Below are 19903 nucleotides of genomic sequence, written 5' to 3' on the forward strand. Positions count from 1 at the left end.
TTATGTCCCATTAGGTTAATTATTTTCAAAATGACAAAAAAACTCTTAAAATTTTAATTTTAAAATATAATAAATAATGGGTTCGATCAAGGAGGATAGATCGATCCAAAATTACAAGGTCGAACAGATCAATCGATCCTGAACATTATGAGGAACAAAATAAACGAGGAGCATATACTGATCGAGCTGGTCCATTTCACTCGATCGGCAAAGGTCGATTTCATACACTACATGCAGCATAGATATGAATCATAGTAGAAATAATGTGAAAATTTTGTGAACAATCAATGAAATATAGAAGACTGCGTGAGAAAATGGTTACAACGTTTTAAAAAAAATCGAGTTTTTTCAAAATATGAAAATGAATATTCCCAAATATTTTGTTTCCATATTTTTGGAAACTGATTTCTTATCCGTAAAATATTGTTAATTTGTAGAAATCGGTTTCTACATGTCTTTAGAATTATAGTAATGTGTAGATTTTGATTTCTACATGTTTTAGATTTACAGTAAATCTGTAGAAGTCGGTTTCTACGTGTCTTAGATTTATATTAATGTGTGGATTTTGATTTCTAAAGATTTTAGATCGGTAGGTTAAGCGCGGAATGTGTATTCTAAATATTTTTAGAATATTCTTATTTACGTATATCACATATTCTAAACATTGTAGATTCAATGAAAAAAATGGATTTCGTTTTTTACTTCGGAGAATGTCATTTCTACTTTATTTAGAATAGAATCTGAAAATTATGATTTAAACATTTTTAGAACTGAGAAAAATACCATTAAGTTCATACAGGTATTTTATCAATAGTTACTATTTTTCTAATTTTTTTGTTTGTAAGACATTTATTAAATTTATATTCAAAAATAGGTATTATAAGCAAAAATGACACAAAATAGATATTAGTCTAAAAAGACATAGTTATCATTTTTTTCTTCTCTAAAATTTTTTTTCCCAATTTTCAATTGGTTGACTATGATCTCACTGTATGTTGTTTACAATTATGATTGAGCACGCAAATATTGTATACGTTTTTGCAAGATTTTTGGCTTCATATTTAATATTTTGTTTACCAAATGTTATTTTCCTTGCAGGTAATATCTTTATGAATCAAAATACATAACCGGTTGGTTACTTAAACCGAATGCTTGAAATGGATAATGAGAAAAACAGAACCAGCTTGTCAGAGTACGTTGTATCTATAAAAAATATATTAGTAATATAATATCTAACCTATACTAAAAGTTGGATATGCTCAACAACTAACGTGTCCACCTAAACATAAAAAATCATCCAATTATAGAGTTTCAATCTGCCACGTCATAAATAATAACTAAATTCTAAAATCAATTAAATAATACGGACAGAGCAGCCCAAAGCCCAAATTACCTTAGGTCTTCCTAACTCTGTCTTCAATAGTATCGGTGACTTTCCTCCTTCCTCTCCCATTCACTGTTCTGTGAAAATCAAACGTCACCGGTCAAAGATCTTCGAGAAACATATTTCCTCAAACTTTACTATCCTTCTCAAATTAATAACGATCCTCTCTCTCTCTTCAGCTTCAAATATCTTTATATATAAGCTGATGCGTACTTACACAACGAACTTCCAATCCAACTACAACATGGATGCTCATCCAGCTTAGGCATCTTCTCATCGATGAATAGGTACCGTTTCATTTTCTCCTCTAATTTTAATATTTGTAATCTCCAACAACGATTCTTTTAAGGACAATGAACTTTGTTTTTTGTGTGTTTTTAATCTTTGATGTGATTTCTTTCTATCCATGCTATGCTAATTGTTTTGGATTGCACAGAACAAGTTGCAGAATTTGGTTTGATCACTATTGAGAACTTGAGTTCGACAATCAGTTAATATACGAGTCAAGCTTATTAGAATTTTCTGACTGTCTTTGTGCTTTGTGATCTTCCAGGTTCACCTGGATCAAGCTATGGAAGAGACATGACCGAAAACATGTGCTCTGTTATATATTCTTATTGTGCTTTTCCTTACTCTTGCTTTGAAATCTCGGAAGCATTTTCGTTACAACCATATGATCAGAGTTCTGATCTTTTGTTATCTTTTTTTTTTGGCTGCTCTATCCGGTAGACATTTGTCCTTTTGTTGGTATTTTTCTGCTCTACTCATAAATGGCTCGAGTTAAAGCTTCAAGATACTGTTAGAGTAATATATGTCTTTGTCTCACAACACTGAGTATTGAAAGATATTGTATCTGATACGTATTCGAGAGTCCATTTATTTTTGATATATGTAGAGAGCGCAAAGAAATTTTGAGGCTGGTCAAGAAAGAGGTACAGTGTCCACAATATCATATGATCATCTGGATAAGTAGTTTGCTTGATTATCAAACTGTGTCCTTGATTGAAAGTCATTGTCTTTCGGTTTCTGCAGATGGAATTTCTATAACACAATGGCGGAGCGAGAATATGCTGATTGTGAAAAATCTGCGATGAATGCATACAAAGTAGCTACAGAAAATAGTGACACATGTGATGAAATTTCTCAAGGCAGTCACCTCGCACCAAATCATCCTGAACCAAAACCAGTTTCTGGTTTGGCCCAGATGATGATGTTGTCTGATGCAAGACTACAGATTAAAGACAAGGAGTGATGCAAGCCGTGAAGACTATGGATTCCTGTCCCGTCTGCGTTTTCTCGATGCCAAGGCCTCAATGAAGTTAAAAAAACTGATAAAAGATTTAAGTCGCCAGTTCTTTTAACGCCATTGTGGAAGAAACATAAAATATTAGAACATATCGAATGATTACCCGGTAAGCTACGAGCATATGTATATTTTTCAAGTTTTTGTTTGTTCGGTATGGTTGGAAGTTCTATTGGTTCAAATACTCTGATGGGTATGGTTAATAACATTGAAGAATAAGTCTATGTTACATCCATATAGAGATCTATATACTTATATACGTTGCACACATATATACTGAGATATATAACATTTATGAATAGCAAATGTGTAGCGTAGGAAGAAGGATGGAAACATAGCAAATCGTGTTAGTAACGGCGGCGATATATTCATTAAATAAAAATGTTATTGAGAGTACGGCTACAAGTAAATACCCCATTCTAGATTTCCAAGATTTTTTATTCGTTGACTAAAAAAACAATACATTGCTTATGATATAGTACATTTGTTTATTTGATCTTTTAGAACTGATTTTGTTAGTAAAATCTTAATTTTATCTATGTATAGCAATGTGTATGTGGAGGAAGAAGTATGGAGACGTAATAAATCCATCCATATTTCTAAATAATGCATTTGAAATATGAAAGTATTTAAGTAATTTTTTTTTCATATTCCATTAGCTAATTTAATAGTCATGTTCATGTAGTAATTTCGCCATTTCATTTGTTTTATTTAGTCAAAAAATTATTATAATACAAAACTAATCCTATTTTATCATTTGCATCTGAACATAAAAATATTCACTGTTTCCAAACCATAAATACATTAGATCACATCTTATTATATAAAAATTGGTTTTTCAAAGTTGCTAATATTAATATTAAGTTGTGAATATTTGTTCAAAACCTTTATAAAAAAAATTCAAAGCAAATTTGATTGCGTTTCGACCATTCTCTTCTACGAACTTGAGATGCTTCAAAGCATGAGTTAGTTCTTTATGTATGCCTAATGAGAGGCTTAACGACGCGATTAACATGCTGAGGATTAGTTTAGAATAGCAGCGGTACCACGAGCTTCACGTCATGGATCAGTTATGGTGTTCTCTTTGTGGAGTAGATCTACTAAGCTCTTTGTGTAGTTTGATTTTCTTTTGTACGTAATTAAATGTCAGCTTCAAGATTTATCTCTTCTCAACATGTTCTCTTTTTTTCCACATAATTCTAATACTCATGCCTTTCTAATGCAAAGATAAATTGGTCAACAAAATTAAAATGGATCTCTCTCACCATTTTTCCTCTTTCTCTTTGTTTCCGTTAACAAACATGGGTCACTTGAACGTTAATTTTGAGAACAAGATTGTAGATTTTATACAAGAATTGAATCTAAAAAAGCCTTAAGATGGTTAAATTCCTATGGATTTTATTTATAATCAGATAGCTCATGCTGATTTGTTTCGGCTATACAAAGCGGCTGAGCATTTGTGTTGCCTACACGAGGAAATAACACAAACACAAGTCCATATTCTGATTAATGATTGTGCTGCTTTCAACTAAGCTATATTTATTAATCCATTTAATTACTAATAATGAAGTTCTTATGTACGGTGTTACAGAATCAAAATGTATTCTTAGAATCTATATGGATCATAATTAAAGCTTAGACAACATAAATGCTCTCCGCCTCTCTGTATATAGCCGAAGCAAATCAACATACGAGAGTTATGTGATAATAAATAAAATACACCAAAATTTAACCATTTCTAGGCTAACACAAATGTTCTCTATTCATCTCACATGTTTGCTCAGCATCCCAAATACATTTTTTGATAGTAACAATAAGCAAATTTTGAGTTTAAATCATTGCAAATTTGATATACGATTTAGATTATATATTTAGAAAAATATAACTGTCAAAAATCCGGGCGTAGCCCGGGAAAATCCCTAGTAGATATAGAATTGCAGCAATGTCTAAATTTATGCGCAATTAAAAAAAAATATATTTTTCAGTTATCGAGAAGTGTATTTTGTGTAAGAAGTCTGAAACTTAAATTTAATTTACTGAACCGGCTCAAATAAATGTCATATATCATCTTAATGGGCTTCAATTTATATTATACTATTATTTGACAAGTAATTTTGCTGATTTGTCAATTTATCATATATATATATACCGATAATAACAATATTTAGATGAAGTCTTGCCGATAATTCCCTTCCTTCAATTATTTTTTCTGTTTGGCTCACTGTCAACGAAGAAGAACATGTTGTTTCTTTGTCTAACCAATAGTTTTAATTTTGGTTCAATCGTTTCAGCTCTGTCTATCCCCTCTCTTTTCCCATTCCTTTTCTTTATGGTGAGTGCACACAGTCAACATTAGATTTCTTACGTAGGCTGTTCTTTCTGTCACACAAGTCTGGTAACGTGCTTATTTGAATCTGGTGGTTTTTTCTTGTGTTGGTAGATTGATGAGTTTAACATAGCAAACAAGGAAGAGGACATTGGGTTTTACGCTGGATTTGTTGGCGAGCCATCTTCATATTGTTCTCTTTTTCTTATATATATCCAAGTTCTTGACCACCTTAGACTTATTTCAAGTGTTAGAAATGTAAGCCTTATCAGACTCACAATATCTTCCTTTGAAGGTTGCTCTTTCATCCTCATAGGAACTGCGTTAGTGTTAGTAATTTTTAACGTTTTTGATTCTTTAATCTTTATCTCATCTTTTTGGTTTGTTTCTTATCTAACAAATTAAAGTTAAGATTAAAGTCAAAGCATTATTGAAAATATATGTAATAAAATGTTAATTGTATACTTATGCTAAATATTTTATATAATTTACATATTAACCAAATATTAAACAATTATATTTCTAACTAAAATACATTAATTTGTATTTATACACGATGGACATCCAATTATTTTTTGATCCATAAAATTACAGATATTATCAAAATAATACATTTAAAACAAAAATAAAAAAATAAAAAATAACGACAAAACGAAACTAAAATATTAAAAAGTATATAGAAGCATGAAAACAATAAATAACATAAAATAAATTGATAAATAATAAACATAATATAAGTATAATCTAAGAGAATATGTCAATAGTTTTTTGTATTTTATTATTTTTGTTTTGGCTCATGGTTTTCAAAATCTAAATTGTTGATAATATATGATGTTTAGTGGCTTTTGTTGTTTTATTGATGTTTTATAAGTTGTAACAGTGTATAAGGCTTTCAGTGCCACTAAAATTATTTTCAATCCACACATACAATTTGATAATTACTATATTACATACCATAAATAAAAATATGAAAACATAATTTAATACATTGATGGCCAATATAAATATTGAAGGGAAGTTAGAGAATTTATAATATCAATTTAAAATTTATATATAATTTAATAATTTATATCTAAATTAAAATAACATTATGAAAAGTTATTGGATATATACTCTCTCCATTTCATGAAAATAGTAGTTTTGAGATTTTTATTTGTTTCACAAAATTAGTATAACTTTATACTTTATTTACTCATTTTACAAATAATATTTTTTTTAGAAATTATGTATTAAAGTAGAATTATTTTGGTATGATTTATTATTAAAATGGGTAAAAATTATAAAACTACAATTTTCGTGAAATAGAAAGAGTATATAATAATCTGCACAAGGTGCGGGTCATCTAGTGTTTTGTAATAACGAAAGATTTATGTTATATTTGTTAAAGTCAGTGGTATACGATGGTAAATACTGTAGAAAACTCATGGTTAAGTACAAAATGTATTTCAGTTTTAATAGTTTAGATATAAGAACTACCTCTTCCCTGTTATTTCAAAAATTCCCAGACATATCTACAAATGACTAAATAAAGAGCACTTCCAGGCTATGTTTTTACTCTTTATCCCTGTTAATGATGTTTATAATAGTAATATTAGCATGATTGATGTTATTAATATCTGATGTGGGATAGTAATAGGCTCCCTCGATATATAGGTGGGAAACGGTCAAACGGAAACAGCCCAAACCGTGGAAATATCACAACAATATGAACCACTTGTACTAGCTACATAAGTAAGAAACTGTTTACGTGGGAAATTGAAAATCATATGCTCGACCAAACACCATAGACTCTGGTACCATATTAATGATGAGCCTAACTCACACCCAAAAGCAACTCAAGAGTGCAGGATTGTCCTTACATTTATATATTGCCCAATGATCACATTACTATCCGATGTGGGATACTAATAAATGTAACTTAAAAAGAGATTAACAACTTTTCTGTTCAACAGTTTGAAGATGACTAAATCCAGATCTATTAAAAAATCAGACCTAACACCTGGGTTTGAGGTGCGGCCCACAGTTGAATCCTCTCTCAGGTATTCAAATGGACCGTAAACAAGAGGTCCATATTTGTATGGCCACATGTGAAACTAATAATTTTGCATTATAGAAGAATTGATCTCTATCCTAGACCAACAGGATAACTCTTCATCTATTGAAAACCACTAAACTACTACGACGTGCTTTACAGTTTGAAGATGCCATCAGACATTCAGTGACCTGAGTCAAATGTAATTCTTACAAATGCTAAAAACAGGAAAAGAATAATAAAGAAGTTAGTAACCAGTTTGTAAGAACACGAAAGAGTATGTGTGGCATATGGATGATAAATGCCATGTTTAAAAATGTAACTGGAAAATGATATATATTAGGTAGAACCATTCAATTGTGACAGCCAAGTAAACTGATTCTAACTGCCACCCTTCAAGCAATCTAACTTTGAACCTGATATGCTTAGTTTAGCAAAACAATAGGATAGGAAACAAAAGACACTCTTCTTAACGTGGACATGACAAAATATCAAAATTCACTAAAACTGATTTCTATATGAAAAATCAAAACCATTTTTTGACCAATAACACAATTCTTACATATGAGCCTCCATTTCAAAAATTCCATAACTTAATCTAGGGATGGCCCAATTTTTATTTAGGTATGCTTCAAGTTTCTTTGTCTTTAGCAAAAGTTTAGTCTTTAATGTAATCTCAAATATGAACCATATGTGATTTTAGCTCAAGAATTTAATATTCCAAGTAAAACTGGTCTGCAGGAGGAGCATTAATGCATAATCTTAATATGAACAAATCAACTTATAGAAACACCGTGGTCTAATGGTTAAAATTTTAAATTTTTTACAACTAAACTATTCAATTTCTTATAGATTATATGATGCAAAACTGTTTATTGTGGTTTCACTGCGGTAATCAGAGTGTATAAAAGCAGGACCGGTTAATATGGGGAACAAACAGTGGGATCGCCCCGGATCCAAACCCGTGTCCTCTGTATCTTAATAATTAAAGCGTCCAATATTTTTATATATGCATATTTTATATAATATTTAAAAATAATAATTTTGGTCGAAAAAGTCCTTAAAATTTTTACATGTATTTTGTTTTCATCACAAAATTTTACAAAGATGTTAGCGATAAATTTTTTAAATGACATTGAAATTTTTATATAAACGTAAATATTAAGAACTTTAATTTTTTTTTGCCTAGAAGTCCATATAAATGTTGAGCCGATCCTCTATATATAAGAATAAGAGTAACGATGTCGAGCAGCCAAAATATCCTTGGCCGAAACCTACTGTAGTTTCTTTCTAGAGGAGCTCGCCATAAGAAATACGAAAAAAAGTAAGAATTACAGCCTATGATTTCACAACTAAACTGGCAACGGCAATGAACAATGAACCGCTAAAGGAATATATACCTCTCTTTTTTGGTAAAATGGTAAATATAAAGGGATATATACTTTAGTTTAAACATTACAAAAGGGATCGGGTACCTGACCATCTAAGCTCAAAAAATATATTTTGAACATAATCAGTTCTTTGAAAACCAGTGCAATCGTAAAATCTACCTCTATGAACCAAAACCCACGTGGTTTGGAACGACCACCTATAAGTAATGGTAAGTTACAATCAATGAAGACCGTTATGGGTGGATCGTGCAAGATTCAAGGGGAACGTATGTAAACATTACACACTATACACAGTGACATGATGAAGAGTCAAACGTTTTCATGGGCATCACGTTTTGTATTCGTAGGTTTTTTATCTTTGAATATAGCTTAATGAAAATGTAAAGACGGTTTACCAGTATGAGATATCATAGTGCATGGTGAAAAAAAGATTTTTAAAATAAATAAAGATATAAGTTTCAGTTTTGTTTTATGGACGGTGAACTTGATAAGAGTTATTGAAAGGAATAAAAAACGGCTAATCCTTTTCTTATTATGTCTCCTCTTTTTGTCTCTTTGTATCAAATCAACTTATCTTGCAATCACCTAATTCATAGAACGGCGCCCCTAATTTTTGGTCGCTCACAATTTCTGCACGAGTGTTTTTTTCTGCCCTTTAATTTATCAGATTGTGCACGAGAAGATATCCTAATTAAGGTGAATGGCTGGAATCCATTTCACCGAAATAATTTCGCTAATCCTAAAAATATCAACATTACTTAAACATATATTACCAACTCTAATAAATAGAAAATCATAACTTACAATCTAAATTTTACTTATTATGCAAAATATAATATAATATAATCTATTAATTTTTAATTTATATATTTTTTCAATAAATGGCTATTCTAATCTTAAAAAGACCCCATATCCAAAAGCCAATTCAATGAAATTGAATCAATACAAAGTACAAACTATAACAATTTACATAATTTAAAATTGTTTATACTTACATATTTTAATGTATTCTCCAACAAATATTTTTAAAAATATTATAAATTAATTTTTAAGATTAAATACATGAATACGTAAACACTTCATTATTGTTTCAAGAAGTTTTTTCTTGGTATAAAATTCAAAGTGTCTATAATTTATTTTTTTGTTTGGTCGTAGAGAGATAGTTCTAATTTTACTATTTTTATAGGTTACGGTTACAGTTTATTGTATTTGAAATGTAAATTTGCATTCAAGTTTAAGTTTTACATTATTTTTGGTAAATTACCCAAAACAATTAATTTGTATCCACCGGAATTTTAGTTAAACTTCTTAGCTGTTTTTGTTCATTTTAAACAGTATCAATACTATTAAAAGGGAAGGAGTCTAAAAAAATCTAACTATAAAAGTTGTTTGGACCCTTTCATTTAACTCTTTATTTTTTGGTCTTACCTTAAATTTATACTAACAATATGTTACCATATATTTCTCTAACAATAAATTTAGTCAATTCTTTTATTTATTTAAATCTCAATCCTAAATTCTAATCATTACTATTACTATATTTATCATTTTGATTTTTAATTATAAAAGCATTGAAACGAATGTTTTATATTATCACTTTTATCATATAATATATGATTTAAAACAAGATAAATTACAAGACATATATGTGTACATTCTAACTTCCTCATTCGTTTATAATAAAGTAATCATATTATATCTAAACTTTTCCACTAAAATCTCATATTATATACTAAACTTTCAACTGTCTATAGTTTGATAATATTTTCATATTTAAAAATAATTTTTCTGAATATTCATGTTACCTTCACAAAAATGAAGAAATTCATTGGTTCTATTAAAGCTAACCCGACTTCACGATATCAGTATTGATTATTCAAGATTTTGAAAATTATTTGTTTAGATATTATACTTTTATATATTTTTCACTTAAAACGAATCAATACTATTAAAAGGGAAAGAATTTTAAAAAATCTAATATAAAAAATTGTTGGAGTTATGTATAACTATTTATTATTTTTCTGATAATACATTAATCATTCTAAACATACAATATTTCAAATATTTTTAACTGATCTTAATATTATTTTTTATGATACCTTTACTCAGAAAAATATTTCATCAACCATGTTTTTGTACAATAACATTAAAAATCTATATCAAAAGGTTGTTGGATCTGATATGGACGTAATGAGTCTACATCTGTTCGGGTATTTAATTTGAAACAAAATATCCGAAACACGAAAAGTATTTGAAACTCCAAACAAATACCAAAAAAATTCAAATAACTAAAAATTTAAAATCTTATTCAAAATCCGACACGATGAACTGAAAAATACCCAAAATTTTATCCAAATACCCAATTTTTTTTAATTTAAAAAATTTACCTGAAATCAAAATTCTAATCGTAAACCAAAAACTTAAAAATAATATCCATAATACTGGAAACATATTCGAAATATTCAAATATACCTAATAAACACATATTTATGATCGGGTCTAGGATAGGACCCAGACTCAAACAAAGACCTGCAAGTCAAAAAAACACAATAGATTATCTTCTTTATACCTGAACTAAACCTATAATTTTGGGTCGGTTCGGTTTGTTTTTTTGATCCGAATATAATTTTCATGTCGAAAAGAAACTTACGTAAAAGTGTACATATAAAATCTCAAATAAACTAATTTGTAGATTATATAGCTGTTAAAAATTATGTTTTTCGATATAATAAAACTTTGTATTATAATATAATCGAACAACCTCGCGCTTTCCAAGCACGGGTCAAAATCTAGTTATTAGTTAAAAATCATTGAGGAACTGTACTTAGGTAACAAATCCTCCTAAAAAGTTATTTTTTCAAACATCATTGGTAATATATCTAATTAACCCGTGAAAATCTATCCTTCAAAGATCATCAAAATTTTTATTGGATTTTGACGGAACTTATTTCAATTTTCTTATGAAATTATTTAGTTATTTGAAATAAATAATTGAACAAATTTCATTACTAGAAAACAAAATAAAATACAAAGCACTAAAATAGTTCAATAAAACAGAAAAACGATTCTCTGTTGGAAAATCTGGAAGTTTCATTCATAGAAATTCCTACAACTTGAAGAATTCACTACAGTAGTGTTGTTTATTTCTTCCAAATTAACAGGATGATTTTTGTTGAGATAGTTGCGTAAGTCAGATCAGATCAGGATGTCTCCTGCCTTACTCGTCTAGATAAATTAACATATTGGTTATAAAAACTATAATTAAACAATTATAAAAATATTGATTAAAAGAAGAAATATATATACTAGATCGTCTTCGTGGGTTTCTATATTTTCATAGCATCACCCATTATACGTTGCAGTTTCGTTACTATACCTAGCTCTATCACTTTCACGGTTCTTTAAGGAGTAATTTTCGTTCTAATACGCCGTGAACCCATCCCAAATCGTTGTGTTCAAATTGACCGACTTCTCTTTACCGTTTCCACTTGTTCAGGTGGTTGGAGTCTTAAGTTTTTGGTTGCTTGTCAAACTTATGATTTTTTGTCCCAACTGTATACTCTTACTATAGATGAAAAAAAAAAACCTTTTTATTAGTGTTCCAGTTACAAAAATAACATTTATATTAGTGTTGATATATTTTTAGAAAGTCAAAATACAGTAGAGATAGTTTTCCATGCGTAAAGATAATATGATATCAGTAAACGAAAACTATGGGTGATTTCCGGATACACGCGCGTGATAGGCTCAATCCTAAAAAGGGTACATGCAAAAATGAAAAGACACCACCAAAAACGGTATTTCGTAATTTTATTTTCTTCTTTTCAGTGTCTTCTTCTCACATTTCGGCTCGAGATTTATTTGACACCGTACCCGACCATTTTATCAAAAGTGTAATGGCTAAGCTGCTTTCAAGATGTTTTTTTTTTTTGGACAAATCTGCTTTCAAGACGTTTTAAGCCACCAATATATTTAAGTTCAACTTTTATTTATGACCAGGTTCAAATATCAACTACAATTATATCTTACAAACATTTTTGGTATTCAAATTTAGAACTGATAAATACTATTGCTTTCTCCGTTTTAGTTTATTGTCGTCATATTATAAAATTTTCGTTTCAAAATAAGTGTCGTTTTAAAATTTCAATGTAAATTTATTAATAATATTTTTTAATTTATTTTTGTATTGGTTGAAATATGGTTAGTGTATGAATACTGATGTTTTTATTTTAGAAATATGTAAAATTAAATATTTTTGTACATAAACCTAAAAAGACAGCTATAATGAAAGGGATTAAATATACAAATTTTGATGTCCATATTATTATAACCATTACTGGGAGATGTCGTGTATCATTTGAATTTTTGTTGCTCACCTTTTTAAAAATATGCATACTTGTATTGTTGTAGTAGTAACGTACCGAATGAAAAATAAAATACTAACGTACAGAATGATATAGTTACGTTACAAGGTTGATTGTTTTTGGTGTTACGGTTTCTCTCTATAAGTGGTTTTGTGACGCTTGTCGGCTAATATGACACGTGATAAGCTTTTGACTAACACCTCTCCAAAAGTCTAAAGCGTTTACAACACGTCAAAATTTTGAAGACAAGTGTGCCTCGGATGGACTCTACTGAGTAAAAAATAAATCATGTTTTTGTTTTTTTTTTACAATAGAAAAACAATGTAACTGCCTTAAATCAAGTATATATTGTATTTTACTAATGTATCCACCTGCTAAAAATTCGTGTATAAATTTACACTACAGCAATTCAAATTTCCTCATGGAGTTTATTACTTAAATCAATCATAAGTCAAACCTAGCTAAAATTGTTAGGAACTCGATACAATCTTATTCTTAAAAGGAGCCGATTAAATATTCTTATATTTCTAACTAAGAAAATAAATAAATGAAGGAGTAACACCATACACTTACATTAATAATATAGTGCCATGTGGATAAAAATAAAACTTATTTAAAACGATGCCCTTTAGGGCGACGGACCCGCCACCACCTTTTCTCTCCTATAAGACACACGCAATACCCACGACGAAGTAAGAACCTGTAGACACATACAAATAGTTGAAATCACTCGCAAAATTTCTCAGATACACACCAAAGCAAAATTCAAGAAAGTAAACAAATGGCATTTCTTCTAAACATTTTTCTTCTAGCGGTTCTTGTAATGATCATCCTATTAATTTTATCTTCATATTCAACAAAAAAGATCCAAGAAACCACCGCAAATGGTCCAAGAGCGTATCCACTCATTGGCTCCACACTCTCTTTCAACAAAAACCGTCACCGTCTTCTCCAATGGTACACCGAACTCCTCCGTCTCTCTCCGTCGCAGACCATCTCAATTCCTCTCCTTGGAAGCCGTCGCACCATCGTCACAGCCAACCCAGAAAACGTAGAATACATTCTCAAGACAAATTTCTTCAACTTCCCAAAAGGGAAACCTTTCACCGATCTTCTCGGTGATCTACTCGGAAAAGGCATTTTTAACGTCGACGGTCATGCATGGAGTTCGCAGCGTAAACTCGCTAGCCACGAGTTTTCTGCTCGTTCGCTGAGGAGTTTCTCTTTCGAGGTTCTTAAAGAAGAAGTCGAGAACCGTCTTGTACCGGGGCTGTCTGCGGCGGCTGATGCTGGTACGACAGTAGACTTGCAAGATGTTTTGAAACGTTTTGCTTTCGATGTTGTTTGTAAAGTCTCTTTGGGTTGGGATCCGGATTGTTTGGATTTGACCCGACCCGTTAACCCACTTGCCGAGGCGTTTGATACGGCTACTGAGATTAGTGCTCGCCGTGCCACGGAGCCGGTTTACGCTGTTTGGAAAGTGAAGAGAGCGCTGAACGTGGGAAGCGAGAGGAGGTTGAGAGAAGCGATTAGGACCGTCCACGTGTTGGTGTCCGAGATTGTCAGAGCTAAGAAGAAGAGTCTTGAGATAGGGACCGGAGAAGAAGCCAAACAAGATCTTCTGTCGAGGTTTCTAGCCGCCGGCCACGACGGAGAATCGGTGAGAGACATGGTTATTAGTTTCATCATGGCGGGAAGGGATACGACTTCAGCGGCGATGACGTGGCTGTTTTGGTTGTTGTCTGAGAACGGTAACGTGGAGAGGAAGCTTCTAGAGGAAGTGGACCCGTTGATAAGTTTAGGGCTAGGGTTTGAGGAACTGAAAGAGATGAGCTACACGAAGGCTTGCTTATGTGAAGCCATGAGGCTTTACCCACCTGTGTCGTGGGACTCAAAGCATGCTGCAAACGACGACGTTTTGCCTGACGGCACACGTGTTAAAAAAGGAGATAAGGTGACTTATTTTCCGTACGGTATGGGGAGGATGGAGAATCTGTGGGGGAAGGACTGGGATGAGTTTAAACCAAGCCGGTGGTTTGATTCTGAACCGGGGAGTACACGGCCGGTTTTGAAACCGGTTAGTCCTTTCAAGTTTCCGGTTTTCCAGGCTGGACCCAGGGTTTGTGTAGGGAAGGAGATGGCGTTCATGCAGATGAAGTACGTGGTTGGTTACGTTTTGAGTCGGTTTGAGATTGTAACGGTTAATAAGGACAAGCCGGCTTTTGTTCCTCTTTTGACAGCTCATATGGCTGGTGGACTCAAGGTGAAGATCAAGAGGAGGGAATTCATGTCACATCCTTGACCATGCACGCACGTTTTAATAGAATAATTTAGGAAACGTAAAATGAGTGAATTTGTATACTAGTACGGTAAACTCGTGCAAAAAATCTAATCTGTAGATTCCTAAGGCATGAAAACAACCGGTATTTGTTTGCACCAACCTACTATGTTTCAAAGAAACCAGTAAAAATCAGAAATTAATAGGAGCAATTGGGTCAGACAACCAAATCAAATTGGAATGAGTAAAGCGATCACAACCAATACTAAATCCGTAATTGAGTTTTAGTTCGGTCCGGACACTTAAAGGAATTAGCAAAATATCGCAAGACAAATTTTGCAACGTCTATTTTTATGTTCGTAAATTGCTACAATTGTTGGCTTTGTACAATCGGTCCGGACACTTAAAGGATTAGCAAAATTTTGACAATCTGGCCTGGATTCACGTTGCTGCCAGATTCCAAAGCCAAGTTTCGGAAGCAACCGTACAATTTACTTTGTAAGAAATTTCCTGCTGTATCTTTTATAGGAGGTGCAGTTCTTTCAGAGTTGGGATTTGGCTTGTTGAACAGACTATTGGGTGTTGACCCTGAGAAGAGGCTTACAGTTGACGAGTCTATTAGCCATGGATGGTTCACTGTAAGTACCTCTCTAGAAATCTAAGGAGTTCATGCCAACATTTCCTCCAAACCGTAATTGAGGAGTCTAAATATTTGTATTCTTATTTTGTAAGCTTTTAAACCAAAGAGATGATTAGGAGGAACTTGCTGATCTAGTGGTCCATAAAAGGTGTGTGTGTCTGCCGCTCTCTCTACCTTGTATAAATACCAGTATCAAAATTAGTTGAGCGAGATACGTTGCTTTTTGAGTTTCTTTCTTAGGTTGATAGTCTTTTCTTTTTGTGTTATCTTCTTCACGAGGTATATAATACTCTAAAGAGTTAGCCTAAAAGATGGAAGGGGACTTTGCCATCTGTAAGTTGTGTTACGTGTGCCATAAGGTTACGTGAACCTGTAGTTTTTTTTTTTAGGTTCGTGCCTTATATAGTTTCCTCATTTATTCTAATAAGCGGTATGTTCTGTAACAATGTTTCTGTAAGATTGCTGATCGTTTTAAAACCACTTATGGTCTGGACATGGTGTCTACTGGTGAGTAAGCGATCCATAATGGCTCATTTCGTTTATTTTAACTCCTTTTTTGTGGGTCGCTTCACTGTCTTTATTGGCAGATAGTAAGCGTGAGCTGAAATTAAGACTCAGATCTTGACTAGTTTCTAAAAACCACCATGAAGCAAAATGTTGCGGTATTCCTCGATTGCTTACAAGGCGATCACCGAGATGTTCTTGTATGGAGTCTACTATAAACAGAAATTTAGTGGAGGATTATTGTAGACGTGACAATCTATGCATGTTGTGGTCACTCGAGTACTAGATTCAACTTGCGCTTGTTGTAGCTACTGTTGTCAGTGATTTACTACTACTAGTACTATTTCACGTATAGACAAGCCCTCACTCTTGTACACCACAACAAAACTCGATACGACGAGCAGAACACAATTTTACCATATCTTGACCATCTTGTAGATCATGATTATGTGTTCACGAAATGAAAGCCTACCAAATCCTTTTTCGGGTCAATAAGAGCCCGTCGGTTCTTAACTTTTAATTTTTTTCTGTAGACAATGTAAAAATGTTATATAATTACCAATTTTCAGTTTAGTAGCAGAAGGAGAAAAATTAAAATACAACAGCAAACAAAGACGGAAGAAAAAACACTCACCAAAAGACAAGCGCATGGCAATATAGACTGAAGCAAACCTAAGCTAGAAGACTGAGAATAAGCCATGTCTGATCAAAACTTCAGCTAGGATCTAGGTCGACGGCTCATTGATCTCAACACATACGAATCAGGGGGAACATCATCGACAGCAGAAACCCCTGCCAAGCTAGCCAAGCAACACCTAAGAACCATGCACACCGATGATGCCTTACTATTACTCGGCATTTGTAGCTACTAACGAGCAACTTCTGATCCACTACGAGCAACTTCTGATCCAAAAGAGCTACCTTATATAGTATTGAGTAATCAAGCAACCAACCCATTGACCTTGATCCCCATCGAAGTAATGACAATGACTTTAAAAATATCAACGTGTGACTAATTACTAATTAGCTAACCAAAATGAGTAACTGAAACCTATACTTGTAGGGCAATCAAGCTAACTTTATGTTTCAAACTTTCCCTGTTACCCACACACAAAATCAAGTTTCATAGGTGGAAACTTATTAGCTATGTAGTGTTCTCTCTAGTTTGGTCCAAAGGAAGTAACATAATAGAACAAACCATGAATCGTGAAACAAGAAAGAATATATAACTAAGTAGATAGGAGCAACATACAGGTACACTCATACCGCTGAATCTTGCCAGTCAATGGATTGAACAACTCCAGGGTACCACGGTCTAGCTGCAAGACAAAGCGTTTAATGAGACCAAAAGCTAACTAGGAAGAAAATTAGATTCATAATATTATTTTTATCTAAGAAATCATGAAATTCGAAATACAAAGTTGAAAATGAAAAGGCCAGGAAAAAATGTTTCAAAACTCAAGCATCAAATGCACGACACTGAAAAAGCCTAATGCCCACATGATTTCTATCAAAACTGTCACATGATTTATCTAACATCAAGTTGAGTTCACTCCAGCTTGCCATCAAAAGTAAACATTTTATATGTATACAGGCCATCAGTGCTCTTTGCATTCCAAGGCGCAAACAGAGAAATAACTTATTTCTCAACTCCACGCACGCTACGGTGTGATCAAAGGATTCAATCACTACTTTATTTCTCACCAAATCAAGTCTACAACTCATGTTGCCGTGAAAACTATAACCTGTGATATGGTGCAGCAGAATCAGACACACAAAGGCATGAGGTAGAAAGCCTTACTTGAGGAAACAGATGATTATGATATGCCCGTAGTAGAATCTGTAAGTAACAAACCCCCAACCGAAGAGCTTCCTCTCTGCAAGAAAGCAACCACAAGAAAAGGGTAATTTATATATAATCAGTAGCAGTCCTTAAAGAAAAAAGAAGTGAACGATCTATAAGAAGAGGATAAGAGCAACACTTACAAGATTGCTGTAGTGAATCATGCACAAGAGCATCTATTATGCAAGTAAGGAACTAACAAGAATCAATGAATACAGCATCTTTAAGCCTGAGATGGATACTGAAGCTGTAAACGATGGTAAAAGTAGTAGATAAGTAGTATAAGCAAGTTTCAGCCAAAGCAAGGCTGCTAAAACTATGAAAAGCTAAAAGAGAGAGAGAGACTTCCATCTAACATCATAAAGAGGGGACAATCTAAGATCCATTTGTTTAGTGTTTCCACTGTCTACAGAATCGGTTCTGTGAAAACTAGATCCAATAACAACTGTTATCAAAGGATTTAATCACACTATTTTCTTTCTCACCAATCAACTGATGATGGATGTTAGTATATTACTTGTCCGTGGTTCACCCACTTACCACAATAATTGGTCCATGTAACGGTTCTCCACTTGGTATAGTGTAACACCTCTTAGAGATTCCATGTACCAGAGTTTATCTCCCATTTGCATTACCTCGTTATGCTTAACCTGTGTACTAACAAACTCAATCCTAGAAAATGATCACATCAATAAGAAGAAAGATCAATTTTTGTTTTAAACCTTTCACATGCGTCTAACTTCATTTTCAGCAACTCTAAAACTCCATCCATCTCAACCTGCCACAAAGAATCAATCAAACTGCAATGAATACAATCCAAATGTACAACCAAAATGAGATTCGATACAAAGTTTCACCGGAGACACTCAGAAGGCCCTTTCTGAAATGAGACTTGTTCGACATAGCAAGCCCTGCTGCTGATTATGAGGCACACGATAGACTGTGGAATCTCGCGTGAAAGTCACTCAGATCTGAGTTAACGAGTCTACTCGACCCGGGTTTTTTTTTTTCCCAATAAAAATTTTAATTAAAAGACCTAAAAGACCACAGTACAGCCAAAAGTCCAAGAAGACGAACCAAAAAACAATACACATCTGGGCCCAAGGCCCACCTACGAAAACCCGATGAGCCAATTACAGATTTTCGTAGGACAAACGCTGCGGCTCCGACGTCGTCCTCGCTTCGAAACACCACCGGATAACCAACCGTCGATTCATCCGAAACCACCTGAGTTCACTGACTCCACACCATCACCACCGCAAACGACTTCAACTCGAGTGAACCGAATCTCGAAGAGCATCAATCGACTGTTTGAGATCTCATCCGTCACCATTCAACACCAGCACCGAGAGGGAAGCTTCACGCGAACCATCACTGTTAACCATGACCGATCTTCGATCATCCTCCTACGAGATCTCCACCAACCCAACCAAACCAGAACCGTAAAAAAAAAAAAAGAGAAGAACAAACCCTAAAACGAAACTAAGGGATCAAAAGTCGGTGAGGCAAAGTAAAGAAACGCCTTCATCCTCCGGGATCTAAACCGACGACGGCAGAGCTGACAAAGCCTCCACCTCGCGGGGACAGAAACCGGCGTCGACAGAGCTGGAGGAGCCTCCGCCTCCTGAAGACAAAACCAAGAAACCGAACGAGAAGCTTTACCGCACCTTCCTCAACACGACTGTGCCCTTACGCCAGAGACAGATCCGCCATGGACGGCCTTGTTCCAGAGCTCAGGCAAGGCGGAGGAAAGAATGGACGAGAACGAAGCGAAAATCGACAGCTTTAAGGGTGGCTTGAGGGGCTCCGGTGACGGCACGCACGCTCACGCGCCGTCC

The 19903-nt window shown here is 33.3% G+C and overlaps 1 protein-coding gene and 2 long non-coding RNA genes across 17 annotated transcripts; 2 read left to right on the plus strand and 1 right to left on the minus strand.

The window, feature by feature from the left end:
* The first annotated feature begins 654 nt into the window (after nt 1-654).
* Nucleotides 655-2922, plus strand: LOC106430799. The gene is made up of 3 exons (XR_001286084.3): nt 655-1671; nt 1938-2316; nt 2417-2922. It is a non-coding gene; the product is annotated as an uncharacterized LOC106430799 (long non-coding RNA).
* A 10528-nt stretch (nt 2923-13450) lies between these two features.
* LOC106430785 (cytochrome P450 94B3-like) lies at nt 13451-15240 on the plus strand. The gene has a single exon (XM_048782624.1). It carries the CDS (start codon nt 13582-13584, stop codon nt 15100-15102), a length of 1521 nt encoding a protein of 506 aa, XP_048638581.1. The 5' UTR covers nt 13451-13581; the 3' UTR covers nt 15103-15240.
* Nucleotides 15241-16325: 1085 nt separating this feature from the next.
* Nucleotides 16326-19068, minus strand: LOC106430775. Of its 15 annotated transcripts, none has more exons than XR_002652674.2 (6): nt 18788-19068; nt 18606-18715; nt 18209-18312; nt 18024-18099; nt 16857-17541; nt 16326-16749 (listed from the first exon to the last, which is right to left on the minus strand). It is a non-coding gene; the product is annotated as an uncharacterized LOC106430775 (long non-coding RNA). The 15 variants fall into 15 exon arrangements; XR_002652681.2 differs by lacking the exon at nt 16326-16749 and having other exon boundaries at nt 16760-17139; nt 17489-17967; XR_007340358.1 differs by lacking the exon at nt 16326-16749 and having other exon boundaries at nt 16760-17143; nt 17489-17967.
* Nucleotides 19069-19903: the final 835 nt, after the last annotated feature.

Source organism: Brassica napus, chromosome A6 (assembly GCF_020379485.1).
Source record: "Brassica napus cultivar Da-Ae chromosome A6, Da-Ae, whole genome shotgun sequence".
In the NCBI taxonomy this organism is placed as follows: Eukaryota; Viridiplantae; Streptophyta; class Magnoliopsida; order Brassicales; family Brassicaceae; genus Brassica; species Brassica napus.

What these genes read in the sequence shown, in the direction of transcription:
- LOC106430785 (XM_048782624.1), top strand. Translation starts at nt 13,582, where the DNA reads ATGGCATTTCTTCTAAACATTTTTCTTCTAGCGGTTCTTGTAATGATC.